Genomic DNA, 25,490 nt, shown 5'->3' with positions numbered 1-25,490 from the left:
GGCCCGTGTGTCATCCACCACTCACCAACATCAAAACAAAACATCATCTTCTATAAAACAGTTTCAGAAAATTCAAAACAAAGTAACAGTGGCTATAATAAACTTCATACAATACTGTAAATCACTTTGTGTCATCCAAACAAGAACAAATCAGTTTCTAGCATACATGGCTTTTTTTTTTCCCCAAAAAAATACCAGCACAACTCCAATACATGCCTCACACCTGGAAATGCGTAACACCACTCCATGACATTGATAGCTGTTCGTGCTTAGAACTAGTCATCAATTCACCCTACCAATATCATAAAATACAAAATGATATGAAAAACCTACATTTACAAAGTACAGTCCCAATACTGCAATCTAATCCATTTGGGCAGGTACCTGCATCCATTCCAACTCCCCTGAAGGCAATGTGGTATTTAGTGCTCCATTGCTAAAGATTTGACTGCAGAATCAGGGCACAAGTGGGAAAGGTTTAAATCTTTCCACAAGCAGTAAAGCACTGCCTTATTCTTCTAGATTCAGTTTCAGTAGTATTTGCACAACCTCCTAAACCGAGACTTACCTATTTTCAATTACCTCACATTCAGGAAGAAAGGATAGGCTTTAAAGTAGTCAGCAGAGAAATGGCTTTTACTGAAATGACTTGGGGCTGTAAGTTGTGCTTTAGTGCACGGTAGTGATCCAAATGCTTCCAAGAGATAACCACATCTTGCTTCAGTATTTACAGTATCTGCTGCCTTCCTCTGCATTACATGAGTTTCTTCACCAGCAAGATATCAAGAGATCTCGTTTCCATTAGATGAGCATTATGACATGACTCCAAAAACAGGATTATGACGACAAATACTAGGGCCATACTCTTCATAGTCTTTCTTGGTGTGACATACTTGGAAAAACTCTGGCTATGAAAATATAAAACAAATCCCCTCAAAAGCATAAGAATATATCAAGCAGAAAAACAACGAATAAATTAATGCCTTAACATTTTTGTAGATTGCAGCTTTACGATGTGATATTACATTTTTGGAGCAGAATAAAACTGCAAATATTGTGATATGAATACAATTAATCAAGAAAAGTTTGTCTGGACAGAAGACTGCTTTTAAACACAGCAATAAGAAATTCCACTTTGGAGACAGGAATTGCTCCCATTTTCCTGTACTTGCTTCCCTCTTGGGTTTAAGACCATTGAGTTGGATCCTGTATTCCTGAAGTCCTAACTAATCTCTAGTACTAACTTAAAGAATAAAGCGACTATATTGACACTATCACATAAAAACTACTTTGGAATTATGCCAAATCATGATATCCGTACTCAAGTAAAGCTCCCACTTGCCTTATAAAAATTTTACTGAGATAAAGTTGTGTAAGGATTCCAGAATGTGACACAGTTTAGGCTGTCACAATGAAAAGGTTTGAAACTTAATGCTCAGATCAAATATAGCCAAAGGACAATATGCAATTAAAAAAAAAAAATCAGAACAATTTTAATAAAGACTTACTGTTGAAGCCAACATGGAACCGCCGAACCAAACTGCGTAGCGCTGCATGTGATGTGTTATCACTTGAACTTCAACTGGCTTGGGCTAAGAAAAAGTTTTTATTTAGTTGGTTTCCATTTTCTGGCAAGATCCTTATAAACTGAACATGCTCAGACCCAGACATCTTCATCCCTCCATTCCCATCACTACCTCACACTTATCACTCAGTCTGCCATGTTCCCTAGAAGACCAAGTCATAAAACTCTTTATGATTAGTATGCTGAAGGACACTGCAGTTAAATCCCTCTTGCCTACTGCTAAGATCACATATCTCCTAGAAGGGAAACCAGAAATGCCTTTAGAGACTGCTCACAGTAACTTTAAGCTTCCTGTAAAGACACATCATACATTGCAAGGCTGCCATCACGTTTAACAACACATACATATATACTACTCATTTTACAACACTGCATCTTCACTAGCAATGTGAAAATTCTGAACTTTATTTCCTTCACTATTCATGTAATCAATGCACTTGAAATTCTTACTTACTTTTATCCGACCACCACTGAGTTCCTCACTAAGTCGCAATCTTGCATCCACTACTCTCTTCAAATCCCTTTGCAGTCGTCGTCCAAAGTCCCTGAACATTGTGGATCCTCCTGAGAGGACCACATTCTGTGCAGAAATTAAAGACACATTCTTTAAATCCATCTTCAAGCAAGCTTTCCCAAAAGCAAACACTGCAGAGGATCTATTTGGATCTTATCATTAGGAAGGTGAAAAGCTACACAGAACACCTTACGCATTGCTCAATTTCCACAGGAGGTCCAGGGTCCCTTACTTTTTTTCCCCCTTTAAAGAGAGTTTTATGTTGAACACGTTGTTACGAAAGAGGAGGATTCCATTAAAATGGTGAGCTAGTACCCTACATGTGCAGAGCAGCAGAAGTAAGACATCAAAAAGTTTCCCAGGGATGCTCATAGTAAGCAGTTTTAGCCCTGGTATCAAATAAGGCTCTAGCTTCATCATAATACTGTTAGCTGTAAAGTTATCTAGAACTCAAATTTTTTTATTTTAAGAATTAAACTTCTAAACATAGCAACACGCAAGTCCAATGATTCTTCAAAAAGGTACCACACCTCCAAAGAGGACTGCAGTACAGAGAAAGGTACAATGCCTTTAACTTTTCTTATACCTGCTTGCCTGGTATTACTCAGTTTTCAGAGCAGAACCAAAAGCCTGTAAGGCTGGACTTGTACTTGGATTCTAAACAGGCGGTTTAGAATGTGACATCCTTAATTCTGATAGTGTTGCAGGGTCACAGACTAATGCAGAACTCATTTCAAAAGTGGGGGGATTCAAAACAGGAACCCTAGAAGATAACATTGGTGGCAGCAAAAATGCATTTCATAATCAGAAAAATGAACTCTATATGACAAAACTGCATGTGTGCCCTTGCACACTGCTGTAACTGCAAACCAAAGTGCCAATTAGTGCTTACTAAAACCACTTAGATGCCTTAGACACATGTCCACAAGGAACCGAGATCAAGAGTTCGTTATACACAGGTCAAAGGATTATCTCTCAGTAATAGATTTTGACACTGCAGACCAAGACTGTGTATGTAATGAAAGAACCCCTGAACCACTGTTTTCGGCAAGGAAGCCTAAACAGAGATCTGAAGAGTCAAAGACATGCATAATAAGAGTTCACACTTGCAGGGTGCAGAAGTAACTGCCTGGAGTTTAAGCTACAGATAACCAGAAAAATCTTGTTTGTAACTTGAAAAGTGAGAAGGCAGCTGTTTGTTTATTCATGAAAAAAAATCTCTGCATATCGTAAAAACCATTACAGTGGGAAAAACTCATTTCTTCACAGCTTCAGATTATCCACAGTATGAAAGAGTGCATAACAAGACAGGTGTACTTCAAAGAAAAGCACACATCCCCATAACATTACTGAAACATTTCCCAAAAGAAAGAGGAGGACGGAGAAGAGGAAAGGAGACATATGTATAAGCAGGAGCCAGAAAACACAGTTGGTCCTAAAATTAAAGCAGAAGGAAAAGTTCCCCCTGCTCCCCCCATACACAAGAACATCTCTTCCCCTGCCTCAAAGTAGTCGTGTGCTCCACATGGGAAAAGAAGATTGCTAATGGGGAAAAAAAAAAGACAACAAACCTGAGTGATGAAATAGCAATTAAAAAGACGCCATCAGAAAATATTACCTGGAGATAATGAAGTTGGCAAAGACAGTGAAAGTAATAATTCTATTCAAAGCAAATTAAACTTCAAGTATACTCCATAAAGTGAACAATGCTACCACTAAAAATAGATTTCAGAATACACCTGAGAATAATTGCTTGAATACATCTGAGACCAACTCATGCAACTACAGAGTTAGCAGTAACATTGGGAGGTTCTTTTGTCATTCCAGGATTAGAAGCTAAGAGGTTACACCTTCCTCAGATTATGATCATTCAAGTACTTCTACACACTGAAAGAACTTTAAAAATAATACTGATCAAGGAGAACAGAAGCACTGGTTCAAAAGGTGAGTCATCTCATTATCACCTACCTGGACAAGCCAGGCCAAGCAGAATTATGGATATAAGTAACTAGGTGACACCAACTGTTATTATAAGATGGTTAATGATACAGTTACAGTTCCCCTGCTCCCTGCACTTCTTACCAGCACTGGGCTAAATCAGTGCTAACTCTTTAGTAGAAGACTGCTCACACATGGGCTTCAGTGAGTTATCACAACTCAGCAGGTCAGTCTTCTGCAAGGAGGTCAGAAGCCAGGTAGTCCTCACTCCCAGTGAAAGCAGAATCCATACATATTCCCCACCCCTCAAACAACACACCCACCACTTACAAAGGACCCAATGAAGGTGGGGAAAAAACTATCGGATTAAAAAAAAAAAAACCCAAACAAAAAACCAAAAACCCCCACACCACCCAAAAAACCAAAACACAACAAAGAAACCACGCCCGCCCCCAGCAAATACCTTCTCTAGAATAACTGAGTGTAACATAAAACAGTAATTCCAGTAAGAACGAAAAACATAGTAACAATGAAGCATGCTAAATATGTCTGTGGAGAAAGCTTAATAGTGATGTTTGGGTTTTCAGCCTGCCTGGGAATTCTCTGGCCTCCCAGAAAAAGACTTCAAGGCAGTTAGGATTTAAGTATCTGTTTCCAGCTGACTCTTTTGAACAAGACTACTTCTGATGTTACTCTGCTCAAACACTTCAGCTGGTTTAACAGCTCTAAGCAAACCACAGGTTTCACAGCTAACACTGATTATCATACCATCTGACAGAAAGAAGCTCCTGCTGATTTTTACTTTTACAGCTAACTGGTTGAAAGTTTAAGTTGTTTCAAAAGAATGTATTCCTTCAGAAGAGAGGGATGAAGACCTTCCACACACCTGAAAAAGCTAACCATAACAAGTAAATAATGAAAGTAGGCCATTTCTTAAAAGAAACTGGGGGGTGAACACCAATCATCTCAGAGGGCTGGCAAGAAACTTCTCATCTATACTCTTTGCTTCTCTTACAAACTCTAGGATATTGAGTTTCTCTCCATACCACTTCTGGTATTATGCCTGTACAGTGCAATGCTGCAGAGATATGCAGCTACCTAACAAAACCACCCAGTTACAGTAACAGAAATCTCTAACAAAATAAAGTTTACATAAAAATTCCAAAAGAGTTAAATTAGTTTCTGCAGAACTCAGTGCTGCCAAACAGAAAGTGCTGAATTGGTTTGTGCATCTTTACGCTGCACCTTGTAACGTGGTGTAAGCACACTCTCAGCTGGACACTTCAGACTTTGCAGCACCAAACTGAGAAGCATCCACTGCTTTTCTGGTAAATACAAACTTCAACAACACATCCCAGTTTCCTTTCCTTCCAAATGATAGTCTAAATTAAAAGTTGTTTAACATGACACAACCACACCAACAGAAACATGTAATGAGAGCAATATATGACTGTTAATAAAAATTATTATGGGTAAAAACTGGAAGGTTCACAAGCTGAAGCCAAGCACTTCATGAGCAAGTGGATCAATTAAGCTCCATGCCTCTGTTAATTTAGTTAAAACAGAGCAGTATTTGCCAACATTGTATGGAAAGTAGAAGGAGAAATATTACACATAAACAACAAATATATTACAAAGAAGGAAATGTATTGTGAGAAACACTGGTTTTTAAATAAGTTTGACTTTTAACGATGAAGAAACAATTTCTCTTTCTTTAAAATCATAATTTCAATGTTCATTTAACAGTTCGAGTAATAGCAAAAGGTCTTGGCATGACTTACAGTTGTGCTGTTCCGCAGAAACATGCCTGCACTCAGACACAAAAGTAACCACAAAATACTGCAGGTGTATTGAGCTACTGTTAAATCAGCTAGCAAGGGTAATGTTATAAAATTAATTACAGCTGTGATAGGAATAAACAGGGCTTCTCCTCAGTACCCCTGTGCTATGCTAACACTTGGGGCTTCCACATGAGGTAGCAGCAATACCTTTCCTTTCCCACGTCTTATCACTGGTGCCAATACGATGCAGATCTAATGGCCTGGCAGTCTCTCCAGCCTTACCTCACCCACAGAGCCTCCCCGCTCTGCACTTCGTAATTAATAGCAAAAATTGTCATTTTGCTGAAGCACAGAGAAGCAGAAGTCAGTTGAATCCAGTCTTGAGCTTGAGGATACCTACAATTTTGGAGGGGAAAGGCAAGAATAGGGCTGATACAGCAAAAAAAGCTGGGCACCATCACAGACTGTCCTTCTCCCCGCAGCTCAGGGGTGTCCAGCGGGACGGACGCCGCACAGCAGTCTGACAGCGCCATCTACACACCACGCAGCGCACGTGAAGCTGTTCGCACACGAAGTATTAACCCGCAATTCAAGTTAGAAGCAATGGTAGGGGGATGTTGACCACTCCTTTAGCCTCCCGTGTGCCAGACCTCTCCGGGCTTTGAGGATGGTTTGTTATGAGCTGGGCTGTCAACAGTTTAACCTTCTGAGAGAATGCTGATACAAGTGTAGTCCCAACCTTAATTGTATCAGCAAGCTCAAGTTCACTATTGTCCACAATAGCTGCACACACAGCTAAAAAGTCATCTTCTCTAAGGAAAAGAGCCAATATCATTAAAATCCTGTCTCCATGCACCTGTGTTTCCACTGAAAACCTGGATGATTTATCTACAATGAAACACCACACTTGCCTATACACTACAGTCCCCACCTCATGCAATGTTTTCAGCTTGAGAAGCTAGCTTAAATGTTTGAGATCAAGGATGTTACAACTTGATCCATCATGATTTGAATCATGAATACTTAAACATGTTTGGCTAGGATCTTTCAGAGATATTTCTGACAGAACTTACCCGGTTTCAGATATCACTTATCTTAAATTCTTTCATTCATGTATTTGTGCCAAAAACACAGCAGAGAAAAGTTGAAAGACATCAGTCGTTGGGACAGCCAATGACCCTACACTTTCATCCTTTCTATTGGGAGAAGGCCCAGACCTCAGAACTGTCAATGCTGTTCTCATCTCCTGTCACCACCTAAACTCTGGAAGTATCTGGGGAGAGACTCTGGATGGGGAAAAAGGAAGATGAAGTAGAGTGTGGAGCAAGAACGACTGTTTCTGAACCTGTTACCAATAAAAATTACCATTTATTAGAGTATCAATCAGTTTCTAGAATTTCTGAAAACCCTTTGTCCCTTTAAAGTTATTATAGCTATATTCACTAGCCAACTGTTAAATTCAGCTACTCTTTTTTGACACTTAAGTGTCAAAAGTCATGCCCTAACTAACGAAAGTTAGGACAAGTTTCAGAGCATTTCCAGGTTGAAAACAGATTTTTTAAATAGCAACTAGTATTGAGAACATCCAATGCTAGGATCTGTTGTGGCTATACCACAGAGCAGATGTTTCCCACTGATGCAAGCTGCGTGTGCACTAGTTATGCTGTTTAGTAGTATGCTCGTAATAACCTGAAAGCTGGGAGAAGGACCACATTTTTCTGCAGACCATAGTCCCCATCATGCTACCGTTCCCTCCAATTTCTCTGCATTTCTGTGATATCAGTTGTACTATATATTTATATAAAATATGAGATAAGTATACAGAAAGGTTGTGGAACAATATTTTAAGAAAAAAGGAAGCTAAAGAATTCTCAAAAAAATAGGACTAGATGAACGATACACCATTCTTCCCAAAGAATGCCAAGTGCGATGCAATGCCTCACTGAGCCCCACAAAAGCACAATCGCATTTCTAGCTGCATTCAGGATGGGTCATTTTTCAATGGAATTCAACACACAGGAATGAACAACATAGCAAGGATGCCAGATTTCAGCCATGTGGTAAGATCCAAAATTACTCCTCCATCATTTCACCTGAGCACTCACTTTAAATGTCATTCTGCTTTCCGACGATTTGGGTTTGTTAAATAAAAAAAAAGTAATGAAAAATCCACCTTATTTCTTCAAATTTGAATGCAAGTCCTCTGGTTCCAAACCCAGCAGCCTACCTATCTTCTTCTATTTTAGCAGAAAGCAGTTCATCCCAAGCAATCCTGAACTCTCAACTCTGTGTTAGACACACAGAATAAGAATATAAATCAATTCTTCCAAGCAATGACATTAAGATGGTGTAATCATGGGAATTTTTTTTTTAAAAAGTGCATTGCTGACAACCATTATACAATTAAAAAGGCTTCATCACATGCAAAAGAATATTTGTGGTTGGATTGAACAGCTACAGGCTGTGGGATCTGGCTGGAGAACGAGAGTCTTATGAAGGTCCTGCTGGTCCAAACATCAACATAAGGTAAAGATTGCTGGCCTCATAAGAGGTTTTGATCAGACTGGGAAACAGCGAAACCAGCAATAAAACTAAAAAAGAGAAATACCATGGGACATCAAAAGATGGGTTGTGAAACAATGTTTCAAAGGCTACATACCACACATAATCTGCAAGAAGGGTACTTGCAGGTATTTTCTGCATGAACACAGGGGAAGAATCCAAATGCATTTGATGGAAAGCCAGCTCCAAAGCACAGGGCCTTGGCTGGCCACCACACAGCACTGCAGATAAGTGAAATTGATAAACCACAGAAATGAAGAGAAACTATGAGTGGATGTTTTAAACAATGAGAACAGAGATGCTCATCCCTTTGCAGTGACCTTGCTTAAAGATAGCAACTATTAGCATTAATAACTACTGACATCTATCATCACGTTCAATAGGTAATTGCATAACATTGTTTTAATTAAGCAAGTATAATGAAAAACAGAAAATGGAAAAACAAAAAAGCACGGGGGGAGAGGGGTGAGACCATGATGTTACCCTTAAAGCGGGAGAAAGCCAAAGACCTTCATGCACAAGAATTCACGTTACAAGTGTCAGATACAAATAACATCCCTCTGCCTCAGTTCCCTAGGGACAATACTTACCTGTGTATCAAACTACTGCTACAGATAACCCTTCTTTCAGAAATAAAAAGCAGCAAGTATCAAGTACTCTTCATTCAGAAGTGGCACTTTGTTTAACGTGAACTTTATTCAAATTTCGCATTTCTCGTAATGGGTGGGAAGTGGTAGCTATGTATATGCTTCATGATCATGTTGATATTTAGTCTTCAAATGAATTAAGTTAAACTTACCACAGGAAGACCATACCTTATATAATGGACGCCGGACATCAATGGGACAGTTCTGTATAACTTCATCAACTACATCCGAAATGGATTCCATAAAATCAGGATTAGCAAACTACAATGAAATATAAGAGACATTAGATATTTCCTCCCAAGAACAGAGAAACAAAAAGGCAGAAGTGAGACCGTAGAGAGATTTTGTAATAGCACTTTTAAAGGGGGTGGGTGGGAATCAAAAATGACTATTACTCCTGCTCACCAATTATTCTACATTATAACAAATCCACTTCTGTACAAGGGAAATGAGAATTCCTTTTTCTGCAGAGAAATTCAGATTCTATTCCTTGGTCATAAATTCACTGTTTGAAATTTGCGTACTATGGGCCTACTATTGCAAGTGACATTGAGTTGTCTTGCAATATTAAACGTACTGTTACTGCGTAATGTGGTCATGCCTCTACTTTTAATGAAATAAAAAAAAGTCAGTGTGCAAATCAAAATGTTCCCCTGTAAAAAATTTTCAGCCCTACTAAAATACTTATGTTAAATTCCCACCAGAGAGTCAGATCTTTTTTTTCTCCTCCCCTTTTTTACAAGCACACAAAATCTCTAATATTCAAAAAGGCATAAATACTTTAAGGTCTTGAGTGGAAATCGCCACCAATGCAAACATCAATACAGTGCTATTGTAAATTTCTGCATTTATAAATACTAGAGAGTCAGAATTGCTAATACTAGAAAACATTCCTGGACTAATGGTGATTTTCCACCTAAATTTAACACAAGCTTTTTAAAAAAAAAAAAAACCAAACCAAAACAAAACAAAAAACCCCACACAACCCACAACCCAAACCAACCAACCAGTTCATAGCCTAGGTTTTGCTCTTTCACAGATTAAACTTTGAGAAAGTAAATGAATTATCAATAAATACATAATATTATTATACATATATTGTTATATAAAACTTTCCCAAAAGTACAGAAAGTATTTGGGATTTACATCCTAAACAAGGTGAAGTATCTAACTGGATGAATACCAAAAGCCAATACAGGAGTATACATTGAACTGAAAGAGAAATTAGCAAAGGGAGTTGGCTCGGAGATCAGGAGCCATAAGAATGATGTGAAAAATCCCCAAGAATTCCAGCTAATTTCTATAGTAAGAATTAATCCTGCAAGAAGCTAAAACATGAAGCCATGTAAATTAAAAAAGAAGAAGGTCGTAGTGTTGCTTCACATGGAGAGTTTCGCATCTGAATGAACTACAGCCTGAAATCCTCTCCCAAGCTCTCCATAAAGATACTTATAATACAGCAGGGCAAAAGGAGTAAGTAGAAATTAGAGCTATGGCATCCAAGGCAGAGTATAACATGCTCCCAGAAAGGGGACTAGAGAACTGACACGTGAAATTGCAGTCCACTAGCAAATACCATATGGTTAGAGAACAGCAAGTTTAAAAAGTGGAGAGACAATCTGGATAACTGCAAACCCCAAAGCCTAACGTCAAGAGTATTAAGACTTAGAACAAATTTTGTAAGATGGAGATAAACTGAAAATAGGGAAAGATTACAAGATGGCTTTACCAAAGGCAGCTTCTACCTAGCTCACTTGATACCCTTTGAAGTGAGGAGTTAAAGTCCAGCGAGAAATTCTCTTTGGATGCAGTACGTATCATCTAGTGTGTTCTTCTTGTCTAGAAAGTCAGTTCAGGGTTTTGGGGTTTGGGGTTTTTTGTTTGGTTGGTTTTTTTTTCCAATACAGAGCCAAGAAACTATCAAGAAATGAAGAAAATGGAAACTAGTCCTTTATCCTGTTCCTAACAGTCTTTGAAGGGACTATGGAAAGAGGAGCTATTAAAATGATGTCTGACATGGGACTCACTGTCTCTCTGTAAGATCACACGGGTAAACAGCAGAGAGGAGAAACTGTTTAGCCCAGAGGTTTAATGCTGGCACAAGATCAGATGGCTACAAACTGACCACAAACAGATTAAGGCTGGAATTTAGACAAAAGGTGAGAGAATGAGGTTTTTTTAATATCCATCCAATAGGAAGAGGGTAGACAAAGGGAAACTTCACCAGTGTTAACATGGATCTTGATTAATTCTTTTAACAGTATTACAGGTCATGGTTGCCTGCAATAAACTTGGAGTGTGTAGGAATGGAGAGGACCTTCTCTGCTATACTGTAACATATTAAAACTTGACTCTTTCCTCTCCCACAATATCAAAATATCCTGAAGCTCACTCAAACTGAACTACCAAAAAACCAGACAGACTAGGTACTTATGTTTCCCAGAATTGAACATGTTACTTAGGACCACAGCAGCACGGATTTCAATGGACTTCCCTCAAGGACAAATTTAGCATCCATGCTTTATAAATTGACTCGGTATCAACAGAAAATGTACACAAAAAAGTGACCATGATTTAAAATATTATCTATGCAATGCTACTCACATTTTTCTGTGCTTATGTTATCTGAGACTGTACATGGCTTACAGTCAGGAGACTTACCAATATCTGACTTCCACGTGATGGCGCACTGGCACCAAAAATCACAGCACCTCCCTCCCCCCCCTCTCTTCACTCACACAGTAAAGTTTCCATAACTTAATATTGCTAGTCCCTATTCTTACCTCAGGATGAAAGAAAATTTCAGGTCCAAGGAACCTTTCATAACCCACATCTATAACAAACTTGGTTTTGTTGATTGCATTGATGCCAGTATACTGTTTGATCCATTTTCGAGGATCTCCATCGTACTTGGCAAATTCTTTCACTATGTCAGGGCAAATGTAACAGTATTTCTCCTGTTAAGAAAAACCATGCATTAAAAATTGCCAAAATAACTATTCTATCATTGACTTAAAGTATAACACAATCAGAAAAAAAAAAATGTGAGCATTATTACAGATGGAGCCGTTCAACAGATGTTCTCACCCAAATGACTACTGAAGACTCAGCCCTACAAGACAATGCACATGGCCTAGTTGTTTCAATAAGATTGCACAGACTCCTCTAGATTAGTCTCAAAACAAAAACATCACAACCATTACGTCTGCGACAACAGAGAAGTTCAACAGCGAGCTCTCATTGCAAGATCAGACCCACACAATCAACCTACTGACACTACATACATTTAGTTTTCATTAAATTAAAAAGCAAATTTTAAACAAATCTCAAGGTTAAAACGCTGATTTAATCTGCAGAACATATTCACTCCAAACAGTCTAGCATGAAGATTTTCTTCCTCTTTCTCCTTCCCCTGCACTTGATTGGATAAACCACCAGAAGCTTGCATAATTACAATACACTGCCTACATTTGCATTTTTAAGAGAGCCACTGGCAACTTGTTAAAGCCAAAAAATTAGCTCCAAGAGTTTTATTTATGTATTAAGGGATAAAGAAGGGTGTACCTTTATGGCTTTTGCTGTCTCCAGAGATTGTTCAGGAGGAATTCCCACCTCCCTTTCCCTTAGGAGTTGTTGAATAAAGTAAGTAATATCTCTACCTGCAATAGGAATATGTTTGATGCAACTTCCAATTACATAGCCTTCTGCCTATGTAGGAGGAGAGGAAAAGAAAAGTTTAGGGAAAAACCTACTGTGCATCAATAATTAACAGCAAAACTAACATTTTTATAATTGTTTTGATTTTTAATTAAAAGTAAAATCTTGAAACTGTAAAATTACTATAAAAATGTGCAACCCACTGCAAAGTGGATATTATTTTCATTTAAAAGACCTTGATTACTACATATAAACAGACACTGATTATCTAATAGATACACAAGTGATAGACAAAAAATCTTGCACACGTTAGAAGCCAAAGTCTGGTCAGATGGTTCCTTTTAGGCATGATCTGAAAGGCAAACGTAATATAAATAGGCCACACATGTCCTGTTTGAGAGTGAAAAATGAATAGAAAAAAGTATAAAATTTATTTAAATCCTCAGACAAGAAAAAAAAAATATCAAATTAAGTAGCATCTAATGATAAGCACAATAAAACCAAGAAATCTATTTGCTCAACTTTTTTCGGGATGCATTTACTGAAAACACTGGTATTGCTGAGCCAACACTACTACTTCTCCCCCCCGCCCCCCTTTTCAGATTTTCATATGGTAAATGCTGTTTTTTCCCAGCATTCCCCATATCCATATGAAGAAAACAGTGAGAAGGCCAGGTTAATACCAAAATGCAACATGAAGTTAAAGGGAAGCAAATTTTCATTGCTAAAATAACTGATCATTCAAGCATACTATATGCTTCAGAAATACACAAAATGCCGTCAATAGAACAGATGTCAGTATGCACAGATAATTCTGTATTTTTAACATCCTAATTAAGCCGTTTGAGATCAACCATGTATATGAACATGCATTTATACAAGCCTGGTAGTTCTTTCCACACAAGCAGAGTTCACCAACTTCTAAAATACAGCAAAATCATATAAAAAGCACACATTGTCAGCTGTATTGAACAAGCAAAATGCAGGACATGAAAAAAGTTAGGACATTGGTGGCATGCAGGAGATCCAAAACCGTGACAAGCATCAATATTAAACAGAACTGAGGCATCACAGTAACAGAAAAGGAAGTTTTACATAGAAATAGCCTCTAAAAGATGTCCTGACAATTCCTTATTGTAACCTTTCTACAGTCTGCAAGCTAAATTAATTGCATAAGTTCACATAATAAAATACATACTTTTCAAAACAATCATAAGGGAGGAAAAAACCCCAAACAACAGTAAAAATTTAAAAATAAAGTTTAGTCTGACACTTCTTATTTAAACCTATAGTAAACAAGCCCTGTACTTGTCCAAACCACTGATAATTGCAAACTGCATCCTGCTACATACCACAGGAATTACATGAGTCACTCCATCACCACTATCGATGACAATTCCAGTCAAAGTACGTTCTCCAACCTGCCGTGACGTCCAAGAGGCAGCTAAGGCCAACACTGCCTACATGAGAAAGAGTTTCTATTTAGAAGTAGGTAGAGTGTGTTAATTTACAATCTCAGAAAATACCATTTCAAGCATTTTATACGTGCATACAGAAGACTATACATACTGCAGCTATACTGTACTTTAGAAGTATAAATTCACTTGGTTCACCTGAACAGCAATGTAAAGTCCTGGTATGTTAAATGATTCGAACATGATTTCTGCAAGATACTCTCTGTTTTCTGGTGTGTTCAGTGGAGGCTCTGTCTGCAAAAAAGAGAGTTTTGAAAAAGCACCGCAATGGAGTCCTAACGGTTCATGCATTGATTAGCTTGGTATGGTAATCAAGCTTCTAAAATTCTCAGTGCACTCAAACCAGAAAATTTCAAACAGAATTTATTTTAAACAAAGCGATTGAAGCTTTTCAAAAACAAAATCCAACCTGCAGTAGCCTGCATCACAAAAAGAACAGGATTTAGTTATAATGCAACTTTACAGATCACTTTCTTCTTCCCCCTCCTCTTCCCCCCCCACCCTGGTTGAAGAAGAAAAAAGCGACACATACAGAGGAAAATCCTCCAACAGAGCTACTTGTGCTTGGAACGTTATTTAGTTCTGCCCTCACAAAACTATTTTCTTACCCAGTCTCATTAACTCACCATTAAAAAATAGTGATCCTCAGGTTCAGCTCGTAGGTATTTAAAAATGACCTGCTCCATGAATCTCTCCATGAGGTCCCAGTCTTCAACAATACCATGTCGTATAGGCCACTGAAGCAAGAAAACTTGTCAACACTCTAGGCCATACAAGGATAAACAAACCCAGAAATAGGAACAGCCTAAGTCCCCAAACCCTTACATCTTCTGCAAGAATGAAAACACCTCATCTCACGGTTACCTTATCAAATCCTCCATTCTAATTTTAATTTAGAGGCGCTACTTGAAGTTATCTCCTGCTCCCAGGTACTTCAAATTGCGATTCTATCTTGCAGGACTAGAAGCCAGAATCCAGACTCTATTCCCAATACTGCTATTGCTCTATTGTGGCACTATGTTTTAATCTCTTTTTGTATCAGTTTTATCATTTATGAAGTTGAGAATCATACTTGGCTTCAATATGCCATCTAACCTATAAAAAGAAATAAAGACCATATAGGCTATATATTTTTCAAAAAAAATTCTGGCAGGGATGATGTTTACATTTTGCTCAATGTCAAGAACACAGCTGACATTTAAGTAATATAGTAGAATACATAAAATACGAATTTTTCCCCACATAATTCATAAGCTGGTAACATTTTGTAAGTACAAGAAGTCCTTTACCAGGGTATGGAAAATATGATTCACAGAAAAGCTACACTGAAGACAGCCCTCCACAAAACAATTGTGACATTCCCTGAAGCAAAAGTATCCCACACATTCCCCAGTTCATATGCCGTGTTAAGAGGATACACTTTTAGCAAGAATTTAAATATTCAGTGTTTATGACTACTTTAATAGCTAATAATTTTCCAAACTGAACAGCTGCACTGTATCAATGAATATTTACAAAAGGGTTCAAGCACCAATCACACAGGGCAGTACTAGTAAAACAGACATTTAAAAAAAGGTAAAGCCATAACGAAATCATGCAGTTTTTAAGAAGCAACAAAAATACTTTACAAAAAGCAAATGTATGTTTTAAATGGCTATCAAAAAGGCCTAGAACATTATATAATGCTTACCTTTGTAGCATAGGTAGGTTTATCTATGGCTTCATCTCCTATAAAAAAGTCCAGATCATCAACGCCTTTCATTACCCTCCTCTGAGCCTGGTCACCTACTTTGGCTGATTCTCGGATTGCAATACCTTAAAATAAAACCCCAAAAAATCAAAACAAAATTAAAACAGCTAAATATCAAGCAATGAATATTTGTTTACTTAAGGATTATTTTCCAGAAATAAATATTGGGATATAGAAAGAATAGTTCTGAGAAAACAGAAATTAGGTGAGTGATCTATTGACGAGCCAATATAGCAGAGTTCATTCTCGCTGCATCACGCAGGATTCTGATCACCCATCCCTCATTAATGTAAATAATAACTCTGAGAAAATCTTAAAAATGTATTCTGTTACAGACTACAGCAGTCACTAAACCTGCACAAGTACAGCATTCCACCAGACATACTTTCTAAGCCAGTAAGCAACACGATCTTCTGAGTTTCAACTCAGAATTAAGAGAAAGAGCACAGGAGGAGAAGAAAATAAACTATGTACTTCAGAAATAAGTATTGGAGTCATTATCCCCGGTTGGTGAGAAGGACAGGGGAGCAGCAGGGAGAAATCAATTTGCAGTGCTACAGAGAAATCTTTGGAGACACTTATGCTTCCCATTAGGAGGCTGCAACTATCACTAAAATTATTAGATGATGGCTGTTATAGGCAAGAAGGTGAGGCAGCAAAAAAGCAAATCTGGGGCAAGCTATAAATAAAAATGGAATAAAGTACTCTTAAAACATAACCTTATTTATATACAGTTTTCTTTTAATAGGTCATAATCAGGATCTAAATAACATACAGCAGAAAATGCAGAGTAAATGGGCATCATCCACAAACACGCCATATACTATCAGCACTGAAAATTACTGACAGGCAAACAATTCTTTTGGAAACACATCTAAGCCCCAACAAGTTTATAGTTTTATAAAACAGGATTTATAACAAATTCACAGACAACTCTTCCTATCCCACTTCTTTAATGTAAAACGTTTAAATCTTTACCAGTGGTTTAAGTTTGAATTTTTCACAATACTTAAAATAGTTAGACTATGATCAGTACTGCAGATGCATCTGGTAAAGAGCATGTCCCCCTTCACCTCTTTGGCCCCTGATTACCTTTATTATTTCCTTATCTTTATACCTTCTACTGTGAGTAGCTACAAGGCAGTCTAGATGCCTTATTAAGTAGTTCATTGGCAAAGTTCACAAAAAGTAAAAGGCAGTGTTTAACATAATTGGAGATAAACATGAGATAATAGATGCCACTATAGACATAAATATGCAGTCAGCGTTACTCTTTATAAACATATATAGCATCTGAGAGAAACCATTAGGACAACAGTGAAAATCAAGAACACCAGAAAGGTATAACATTTCAAACAAGTTGAACATACAAAAAAAATTACGAGTAAATCTGCCCAACAAAAGTACATTAAATGGGCAAAACCATTCTAATTGGTAAACACACACCCAAAAAGAACATTTTCTAACAGGAACAACTTTTTTGAATATTAAACTGTCTACAGTCCCAGACAATGTAAATAAGACAGACACCACCTGCACGTTTAGTACTTAATTTGATTGGAAGCCTTCCCCAGATTATCCGGGCAGTAACCATGGTGTCAGGTAGACAGGAGGTAAATTGCATTCTGCCTACTCAAGAGTCCTGGCAGAAAAATAATGGAGATAAAAAGGAAATTGGACTGGAGTTCATCTTTGTCATAGCAACCAAGAGCTGATTTAATGAGCAACAGTCCTAGCTAACTGCAAACAAGGAGTTCTGTTTAGCTACACTCTAGCAAAGATGCTAACACAATGAGTATCACTTCCCAGAGGGACAAGAGACTATGAAGGCCGAGTTGGGAGTTGGAAAGCACGTCTTTTACTCATGAGACTGCTCAGTGACAGCAGTGTATGTTAGACTTTGGAGGGACAAAAAATTACTCACATGATGGGATAATGAACTGAGGTTCTGTATTTCCTGCATAGCCAAGTTTCGTATACCTAGAAAAAGAATGATCACAAGATCATTAGATGCACTTAGACGTAAAAACAGAAAAAAATTACATTCAGTTCACTACACTTCTTAAAGTGAAGGCCAAACAATCGCATACCAGATCTACATTTTCTGGACTATGCTTTCAAGTGTCATCCTGCTGAGAAGAAAACTCAGAAGTGTTAAATATTTTAGGTGTTATTTATTTTTCAGTCACCTTCAGCTTACAAGTTTTGGTATTGTTTTCCCCAAACTATGAAATCTGAAAACTCAGCTCTTGCTTCTCTTTCTCGTTGACCAGCTACGACAAAAGGTAGGCAGGCCACATTCCACCTGTTGGTAAGAAAAGGGCCATGCAAATCTTACTTTTCAGAAAGCTACCACGACCAAAGATGTCATTAGACTTTGCATATTTGTTTAATATTGTCAAACACAGAAAAAAAAAAAATAGTGTGTCTGAAGTACAAACCATAGTTCAGAAGTCTAGTTACAACCCTGATACAATTCCCTTTCATGCCTTGCACAAACCACTCATTTTGTCACATGTACAGTATCTGTGTGTGGCAATATATACATACTACACCAAAGTAAGCATGCATTGATAAAAAGCTTTAGAAATGGGCAGCAGATGGTATGAAGCATTGTCCATCTCTTTCAATATACATATAATATCTATTTTGACAAGTAAAGGATCAAGAGAAAAAAGAAACTGGTAACATGGGGATGGAAAAAAAGAAAAGGAATTTTCACACAAACCCCAAAACCTATGCATGGTGTTACTGGCTGCAAGCTAGTTCAGGTCTTTAGCAACTAAAAATAATTAACATCCCAGACTATGAAAAACAGCTCTACTTCCTTCTAATTCCAGGGAGGGGGGGAAGCAGGAATTCTGAAGCAGTTTAAAAAAAAAAAAAAAAAAAAAAAAAAAAAGGAAAAAACCAACAAAATTAATCGAATGGTTGCAGAGACTGAAGTCTTTCTCTAATATTGTCATTAGATTGGAATAGAAATACAATAATAGCATGATTTGAGGGAAACTGGCATTATTCACATCCGTTTTTACCATGAAAACCTAAAGCCATGACATTCTTAAATGAGACCAATCACAATCTAGGTCCTAAAGCAAATTCAGGGTCTTTGTCTACAGCCTACTCTCAACATTTGCAAACAGTATTATGCCACCTCTGCCAAAGCAGAGGGTTGCTTCTTCATCAACAGCTTAAACAGTAAGTTCCCCTTTATGGAGTATTTGGTATAAAAAACACTAATTAAGAGTCAGTTTGCTTAGATAAAGGAATTAAATAAAAACTGAATTAGCAATGACCGTGGAATTTAAATATTGTATTTTCAACATCTCTTCAAAGCTATAGCTTCAATAGACTTCAAATAATAGTTAAAAAAAGCCATTTTCCCCACGGCTAAAGAGACAAGCACTGTGTTTTGGGGGCAAGGGTTTGTTGTATTTTTAATCATCATTATATGGGCATATGCTTTCAGTCTAATCCAAAATGTTTATGCATACTTTTTGTGGCTTTCAAAAAAATCAGGACATTAAATTAGACTGATTTGTAAAGGCGGCCATCACTAGTAAGAATTCTGTTTATGATTATTATTGCATAGTTTCTTCACATTTTAGAATGAGGCCTACCTAGGGAATATTGTTAAACATAACAAGAAACAACAGGAGTTACACTGGGATTTAAGATGCATTACAGGCTACTTCCTCTTTGTTTCTCTCTCTGAAACGGGTTTTGCTCAAGTGCACATAGTGAGGACCAAAGAAACTGTTTTTGGATTCAAGAGACCTAGTTCCAAGACTTCAAAATGGCAATCAGGCAGAAACCTTTTGAAAACAGCCCTTCAAGCCCCAGTGACAAAAAACAAAGTCAATATATACATATACGTACATATACCTAAACATGTAAATATATATATATTTTATATATGTGTGTGCGCATATATATATAAAAAAAGAAAATTAAAAGGTTCCTTCAATATAACCAGAACTAATTTCTTAAACTAAACTCTGGCTGAGAGATGAGTTGAGTTTGACATCTTTTTCCCCTCTACACACATGCTAAACTCACACCCATTCACAGTATTAAAAAGAACACACCCTCTAAAAGTCAACTTGTGCTATCAGTCTGCAATAGCTTTACCTTCCCTCTCAAGGAGGGATCAGATCTCCCTACTAGAATAACTTATAAAGTTACCAAAAGCCTATAGCTCAATATTTTACCGATTTATTTTTCCACTAGCTGAATTAACCGCAGTTAAAACTACGGGATAAGCTTATTTCTCAGTATCAGCGAAAAATAGTTCTCTTCAAAGAGCACATCTCACAGAAGATAGCATATGGAAAGATTTCTTTTGCATGCCATTAATCCATGAAGGATTAATACTAGAACTATGAAAATAAGTAAATTCTCAGTGCAATATTGAAGCAAGAAAGTGGAAAAAAAAATGCTGTTCAAAAAAAAAGAAAAATCTATTTAGGATGAAACAAGAGACAGACTTAAACAAGAAACAAGTGGCTGCATTTCAGGTGTTTTGACAAAACCAAATGGAAGGGTAACTCAAACTACTCTCAAAACCACTGAGGAAGAAAAGGAAAAGAGATGCTGTGGTTGTGCCACCCTTTCTTATTCGGTAGCCTACTCACTCAGGACATAGCAGACTTGGTCCCAGATTTTTCTTCTGCCCAGCAGGACCCGAGCACATTCCACCTTCCAGAGCCATACCCAAGAGTACATTAAAGTGACCCACTTCCAGGACCTCCTACAGAGATTGTTCCCTTTTATACAAGATATTTAAATATTCATCGCCCTGAAAGGCTCTGGACTTAAGCAGTTAGAGAGGTTACCTGGTCTCCAGTCCCTTCTCCAATGAATATTTAAGCATCTAAAACATGTTTTTCTTTCTCCTGGGTTACAGCCTAGCAGACTAATGGTAATGCAACATCTTGTGATCTGTAAATTACAGAAACAGCTGTAGGGAATGTGTAGATAATCAGTATTCCAACTTAATTTCATTAAAAGTAGCAGATTTATTGCCAGTGAGATAGGAACCTACTGGAAACTCTCCAAAATACAGGATACTGGAGGCTGCATTAAAGATTAGTAGAAAACTGATCCAATAGACTAAGGCTATTTCATGCAAGGGGATTTGGAGGGACTACTCATTTAAAAAAAAAAAAAAAAAAATCAGTGAAAATTATATATTGTTGAAACAAGCAGTTTCTAAAAATAGTGCTGTCTGCTATATGCTATTTTTCCCAGGTAATTAGTTAATGCACAAATAGTTTCACCAGCTTTTGCACGAGGAATGGTCATCCTAACCCTGTTCTCTTCTGAGGTCCTACCATGGAATGACAGAAAAACTTACATAGAAGAATGACTGCAAAGATATACAAATGGACCAAACTTGGAAGCAGACGCTGCACCCTCAACCATTTTAAAGAGCAGAGATATATTTTGCAAATTCCTACTAAAGCATGAGAACAATATAATTTAGGCATTTAAAAATCAAAAACTCAGGCAGTTGCTCCATCCATCACAAAATACAAGACATCCAATTTTTCTCTGGACTATGCAAAAGACCAAAGCCCAGGTGTCAACATTTTAGCATTTCCTCAATTTCTGTTTTAAAGATCTGGACCAAAAAGCAATAATGTGCTACATCTACAAAAAAAGCTCTGAATAGATAGATATGAAGTGACTGAAAACAGCAAAATGCTTTAAGAAAGTCCTGTAAACAAACAAAAGATAACCTCTGTAGAGAGAACACTGTCTCTGACAGCTAAGATGCTAAATAACTAACAGTTAGTACTGCCAGAACACCTGTGATGCCATGCTGCCATGAACAGACTGTCATATCATTATTACAAATGTGCCCGAGAAACTTGCAACACAAGGTCTTCATAAAGATGTGGAAAGGCACTTTTGAAATGAAGGGGGATGTGATGAAGGAATGGGAATGAAGAAGGGATGAAGGAGGAAATATCAAACAGGAAAAAATCTATTATGTCTGCACAATTTACCCAAAAGCACCAGCAGCCACTGTAAGAATAAAGTGTACGTTAGAGCCATTGCTTTTTTTTTTTTTTTCCTGAGAGTCTAGCACTTTACAGGACTGAAGCCTGTGATTATAAACACCAGTTAATTCACTCAGGTTCCTTAGACCCAGAACAGCAATTACAATAATACCAGTTCACAAGTCCCACATGTAAAGAACTGAGGTAATACTTGGCTAAAGCAACTTATTTAGCATCAGAAATATAAAAAAAGGGGGAAAACGTAACATGTTCTGAGGTTCCAGCTATCTTTAATAGCTCAGCAACAACAACAAAGACCTTAAGCTTCAAGTTTTGACAAGTCCAGCTCACTTCTCCCAGAAATCAAATATTTACCTCTAAGCTCATCAGTAAGACTGCCGAAGTAATTTTTCTTGACTAAAAGAAAAATGGAGTGACGTCAATAAAATACACCCAAAATAGAAGTATTCCTCAGTGTCTGCACATACACACACTGAAAAAGAGAGAGGTATTTTAAGACATCTTTGTTTCACACACCCACCTACTAGCATTCTGATGTCCACAGCTAAATGCCAGTTAATAAAACCAGTTACGAGGTTTAAAGCTACTTAAACCAACAACACCAGAAAGGCCTGGTAGTCCTAAGAAACTAAAAATAGCATGCCCTTCTCCACAAAAAGACCGATAGGAATGTGTAAACCGATCACGAGGAAAACCTTAGGCAAAGAAAATGAAGATGTAGTGCATCAAGATTGAAGTAGGACAAGTCATTTGCAAATACTAACAGAAAAATGATAGCAAGTTATTACTGCTTTCTCCAAATTTGTCATAAACTGTTCACTCTTTATTTATAAAGAAAGTACAAGTCATCTATTCAATAGAGAAAAGGAACATCATCCTGTCCTGCTATGATAGTATGTTTCTCACTGAAGGTCTGTACCTATTTTCTGTACACCTGCCGTTGCTTTTTTTGAGAAATTCCAGCATTTTACAGGACTGAGGCCTATGGCTGCAAACAACAGTAAATTAAACCAGGCTCCTTACGTGCAAAATGACAACAACAGTCTTTTCACAAACTTCTTAAATCCCCTTACACGAAAAGGGGATGGATTAGTGCCTGGACAAAGCACCTCATTCAGTACCAGAGATGCAAGTAGAAGTGTACTTTATACACACAATGTTCCACAGTGCATGTCTGCATATACCTTTCCCTTTCATCTGAAAGCCTTTTCATGAATAATTTGAATGAATTGTTTGAAACTTGTAACCCAAAGTAGATTCATTCTAACAATAAGAAGGTTTTCAGCCCACACAGAGGAAAATTCCAGAGACTGTGGATCAATGAGTCAAGCTACTTCTTCTGGCTGCTTTGGTTCAGACTCTTACTTCTTCTCGAATTCTGCAAGATAACTTATTTCAAATTCAGTAATCTCATTGCTGAAAACTCTTCCACATTTCAGTGTCTTGCAGGAAAGCCAAGCAGAAGTCCCATCAGCAGAGGCACCATGTTGTCTCATATGACTTAAGATCATTTGGAGGCATAGAAATGCAAAGTCGCACTGTTTGGGGACTATCTGAACCCATCCTGAAACAAACCGATATACACGCCCACACACAAAAACTCCACCACGTTTTCCCATGCAAGCACTAAATAGATTTTGGAAATTCTACTTAAATTATTATTTATCTGAAAGGGCAAAATAAACCATTGTCTGTCCTTATTTATTTTGTACAACTGTTGGTTGACAATATCTACTGCTAGTGCAACACTGGAATCACTCCACATACTGAGAGCAAAGGAGGTCTCCTGCAAGAGAGCATTTAATGCATTTTCTGGATTTGTAGTTTATATTGTAGCCTTTTTAAAGGATCCACCCAGAGCTTCCATTTCTCTCCTTGAAAAACTCTTCAAAACTGTCAAGTAATATTCCTGTAACACCAACAGCTCTGTGGAGAACAGATATTTAAAACATCTTCAGCAAACACATAGAAGGAACCTGGGAAACTACCAAGGAGTACCTAACGCACAGGCAGAATTACATGCAAGATGGAACCCAGTCTCTATTCTACTCCCAAAGTTTCCAGCTGTAGACTCCAGTAGTCTCCACTGAGGGGACAGAGATGATTTCTGGTAAGATAAACAGAAACATGCATGACAAGAGACTTCTAAAAGCTTTGTGACAGTTGAATAAGACGTAGTTCAAAATATGACACACTTTTTCAGAAGAAGGCAGCGTGACACCACATCACCGGAACGTGCTTCCTCTGGTTATCTAGGGGTTTGGTGTTTTTGTTTGTTTGGCTTGGTTTTGGGTTTGTTTTTTTTTTTTTTAAGATGGCTCAGTTTTGGAAATTTTAAAGGTAACTTTCCAAGCAGTAAATAAATGAAAATAGTGCTGCAAATCCCCTGCAGAGGAAAGGTCTATTTTTATTGCAATAAATTGATGCAATCAACAACACTGAGGCACAGCCTGACAAGTAAAGCTACTGGCTGAATAGTTACTCATGGACCGGTGTCTCCTCTCCTCCTCTGAGCTGTCCGTAACTGTCGGGCCAAAGGAAAGATATTAGCAAGTGCACATCACGTATTGAGTATCACCTTCATTACAGCTCCCTCTGACACCTCCCACTCCTGAGGCACGCCAGAACTGGTCTATCCGATGATGATGAATGGGTCTCCTCTAGCCACAGTCAGGTAGGAAAGACCTGTTCCTGAAACGCCTCCCGAGCACATCCTCTGCAATTTAGATTCATTTCAGTCCTCAAAGACTTGACTTACAGAACTTGTGGTTTGGCTAAATGTAGAATAAATCTCACGCTGATTTGAGAAAGGTGAAGAAGGGATGACCTAGTGACCAAGAAACACCAGCAGCGTAAGGCAGCCAGCTCCCATCTCCTTGCTGGCGGGAGGCAACACCTGGGAGGTTCAAGACAGGTACGTGCCGTCAAGGGGCACAGCCAGATGCGATCCGGCGAGGATTGCCCGGAGCTGGACACGAAGGGGCCGCGGCAGCCCAGCCAGCGCAGCCCACCGGCCCCCGGACCACAGCCAGCGCCGGCTCGTAGCTTCCAGGCAAAGCAGACGTCTCCCCGCTCTCCCGGCAGGCATTTGAAGCAAGCCGTGCCCAACCGCTGCATTCCAGCCGTGCAACAGTTTAAAGTCAGAGGACACGAACAAAAATCGGACCCCGGAGGAGACAAGGGCACACAGAAATACAGCGTTCCCCGAGGCACACGGCCTGCCCGGGGCGCACGGCTGGGGCACGGCAGGACTGCCCCGCTCCACGCTCCCAACGGGGAGGAAGGGCAGGAGGAGGAGGAGGGTGCTGGGTGGAAGGCGGCAGGCCGAGAGGGGACCGGGACACAGGGCCGGGGCGCGGGCCCGTGAGAGGGAAGGGGCTCCCCGCTGAGGGCCCTCGCCGGCAGCGGGAGGCGGCTGAGGGGCGCCGGCGCGGCGGGGACACCCCCCCACTCCCCAGAAAGCGGACGGGCAGCGCCGGCCCGCCGCCTCCCCGCACTCACCCGGTGCCTCCGTCTATCACGCAGGGGGGCAGGTAGCTCGCCATGCTGGGGAGC

General features: G+C 38.6%; 1 protein-coding gene across 3 annotated transcripts; it reads right to left on the bottom strand.

The window, feature by feature from the left end:
• Nucleotides 1–25,490, bottom strand: ACTR3B (actin related protein 3B). 3 transcript variants are annotated; one of them, XM_075728180.1, is made up of 12 exons: nucleotides 25,437–25,490; nucleotides 17,834–17,889; nucleotides 15,850–15,974; nucleotides 14,786–14,896; nucleotides 14,298–14,393; nucleotides 14,037–14,144; nucleotides 12,592–12,735; nucleotides 11,811–11,984; nucleotides 9,196–9,288; nucleotides 2,040–2,165; nucleotides 1,509–1,592; nucleotides 1–908 (listed from the first exon to the last, which is right to left on the bottom strand). In XM_075728180.1, exons 1-12 carry the CDS (start codon nucleotides 25,478–25,480, stop codon nucleotides 813–815), a joined length of 1,257 nt encoding a protein of 418 aa, XP_075584295.1. In that variant the 5' UTR covers nucleotides 25,481–25,490; the 3' UTR covers nucleotides 1–812. The 3 variants fall into 3 exon arrangements, with proteins under 3 accessions (XP_075584295.1, XP_075584297.1, XP_075584298.1); XM_075728182.1 differs by lacking the exon at nucleotides 2,040–2,165; XM_075728183.1 differs by lacking the exons at nucleotides 1,509–1,592; nucleotides 2,040–2,165.

The sequence above is a fragment of the Pelecanus crispus genome, chromosome 2, assembly GCF_030463565.1.
Source record: "Pelecanus crispus isolate bPelCri1 chromosome 2, bPelCri1.pri, whole genome shotgun sequence".
In the NCBI taxonomy this organism is placed as follows: domain Eukaryota; kingdom Metazoa; phylum Chordata; class Aves; order Pelecaniformes; family Pelecanidae; genus Pelecanus; species Pelecanus crispus.
Note: the sequence above shows the minus strand (reverse complement) of the source record. Positions and strands in the feature narration are given on the sequence as shown.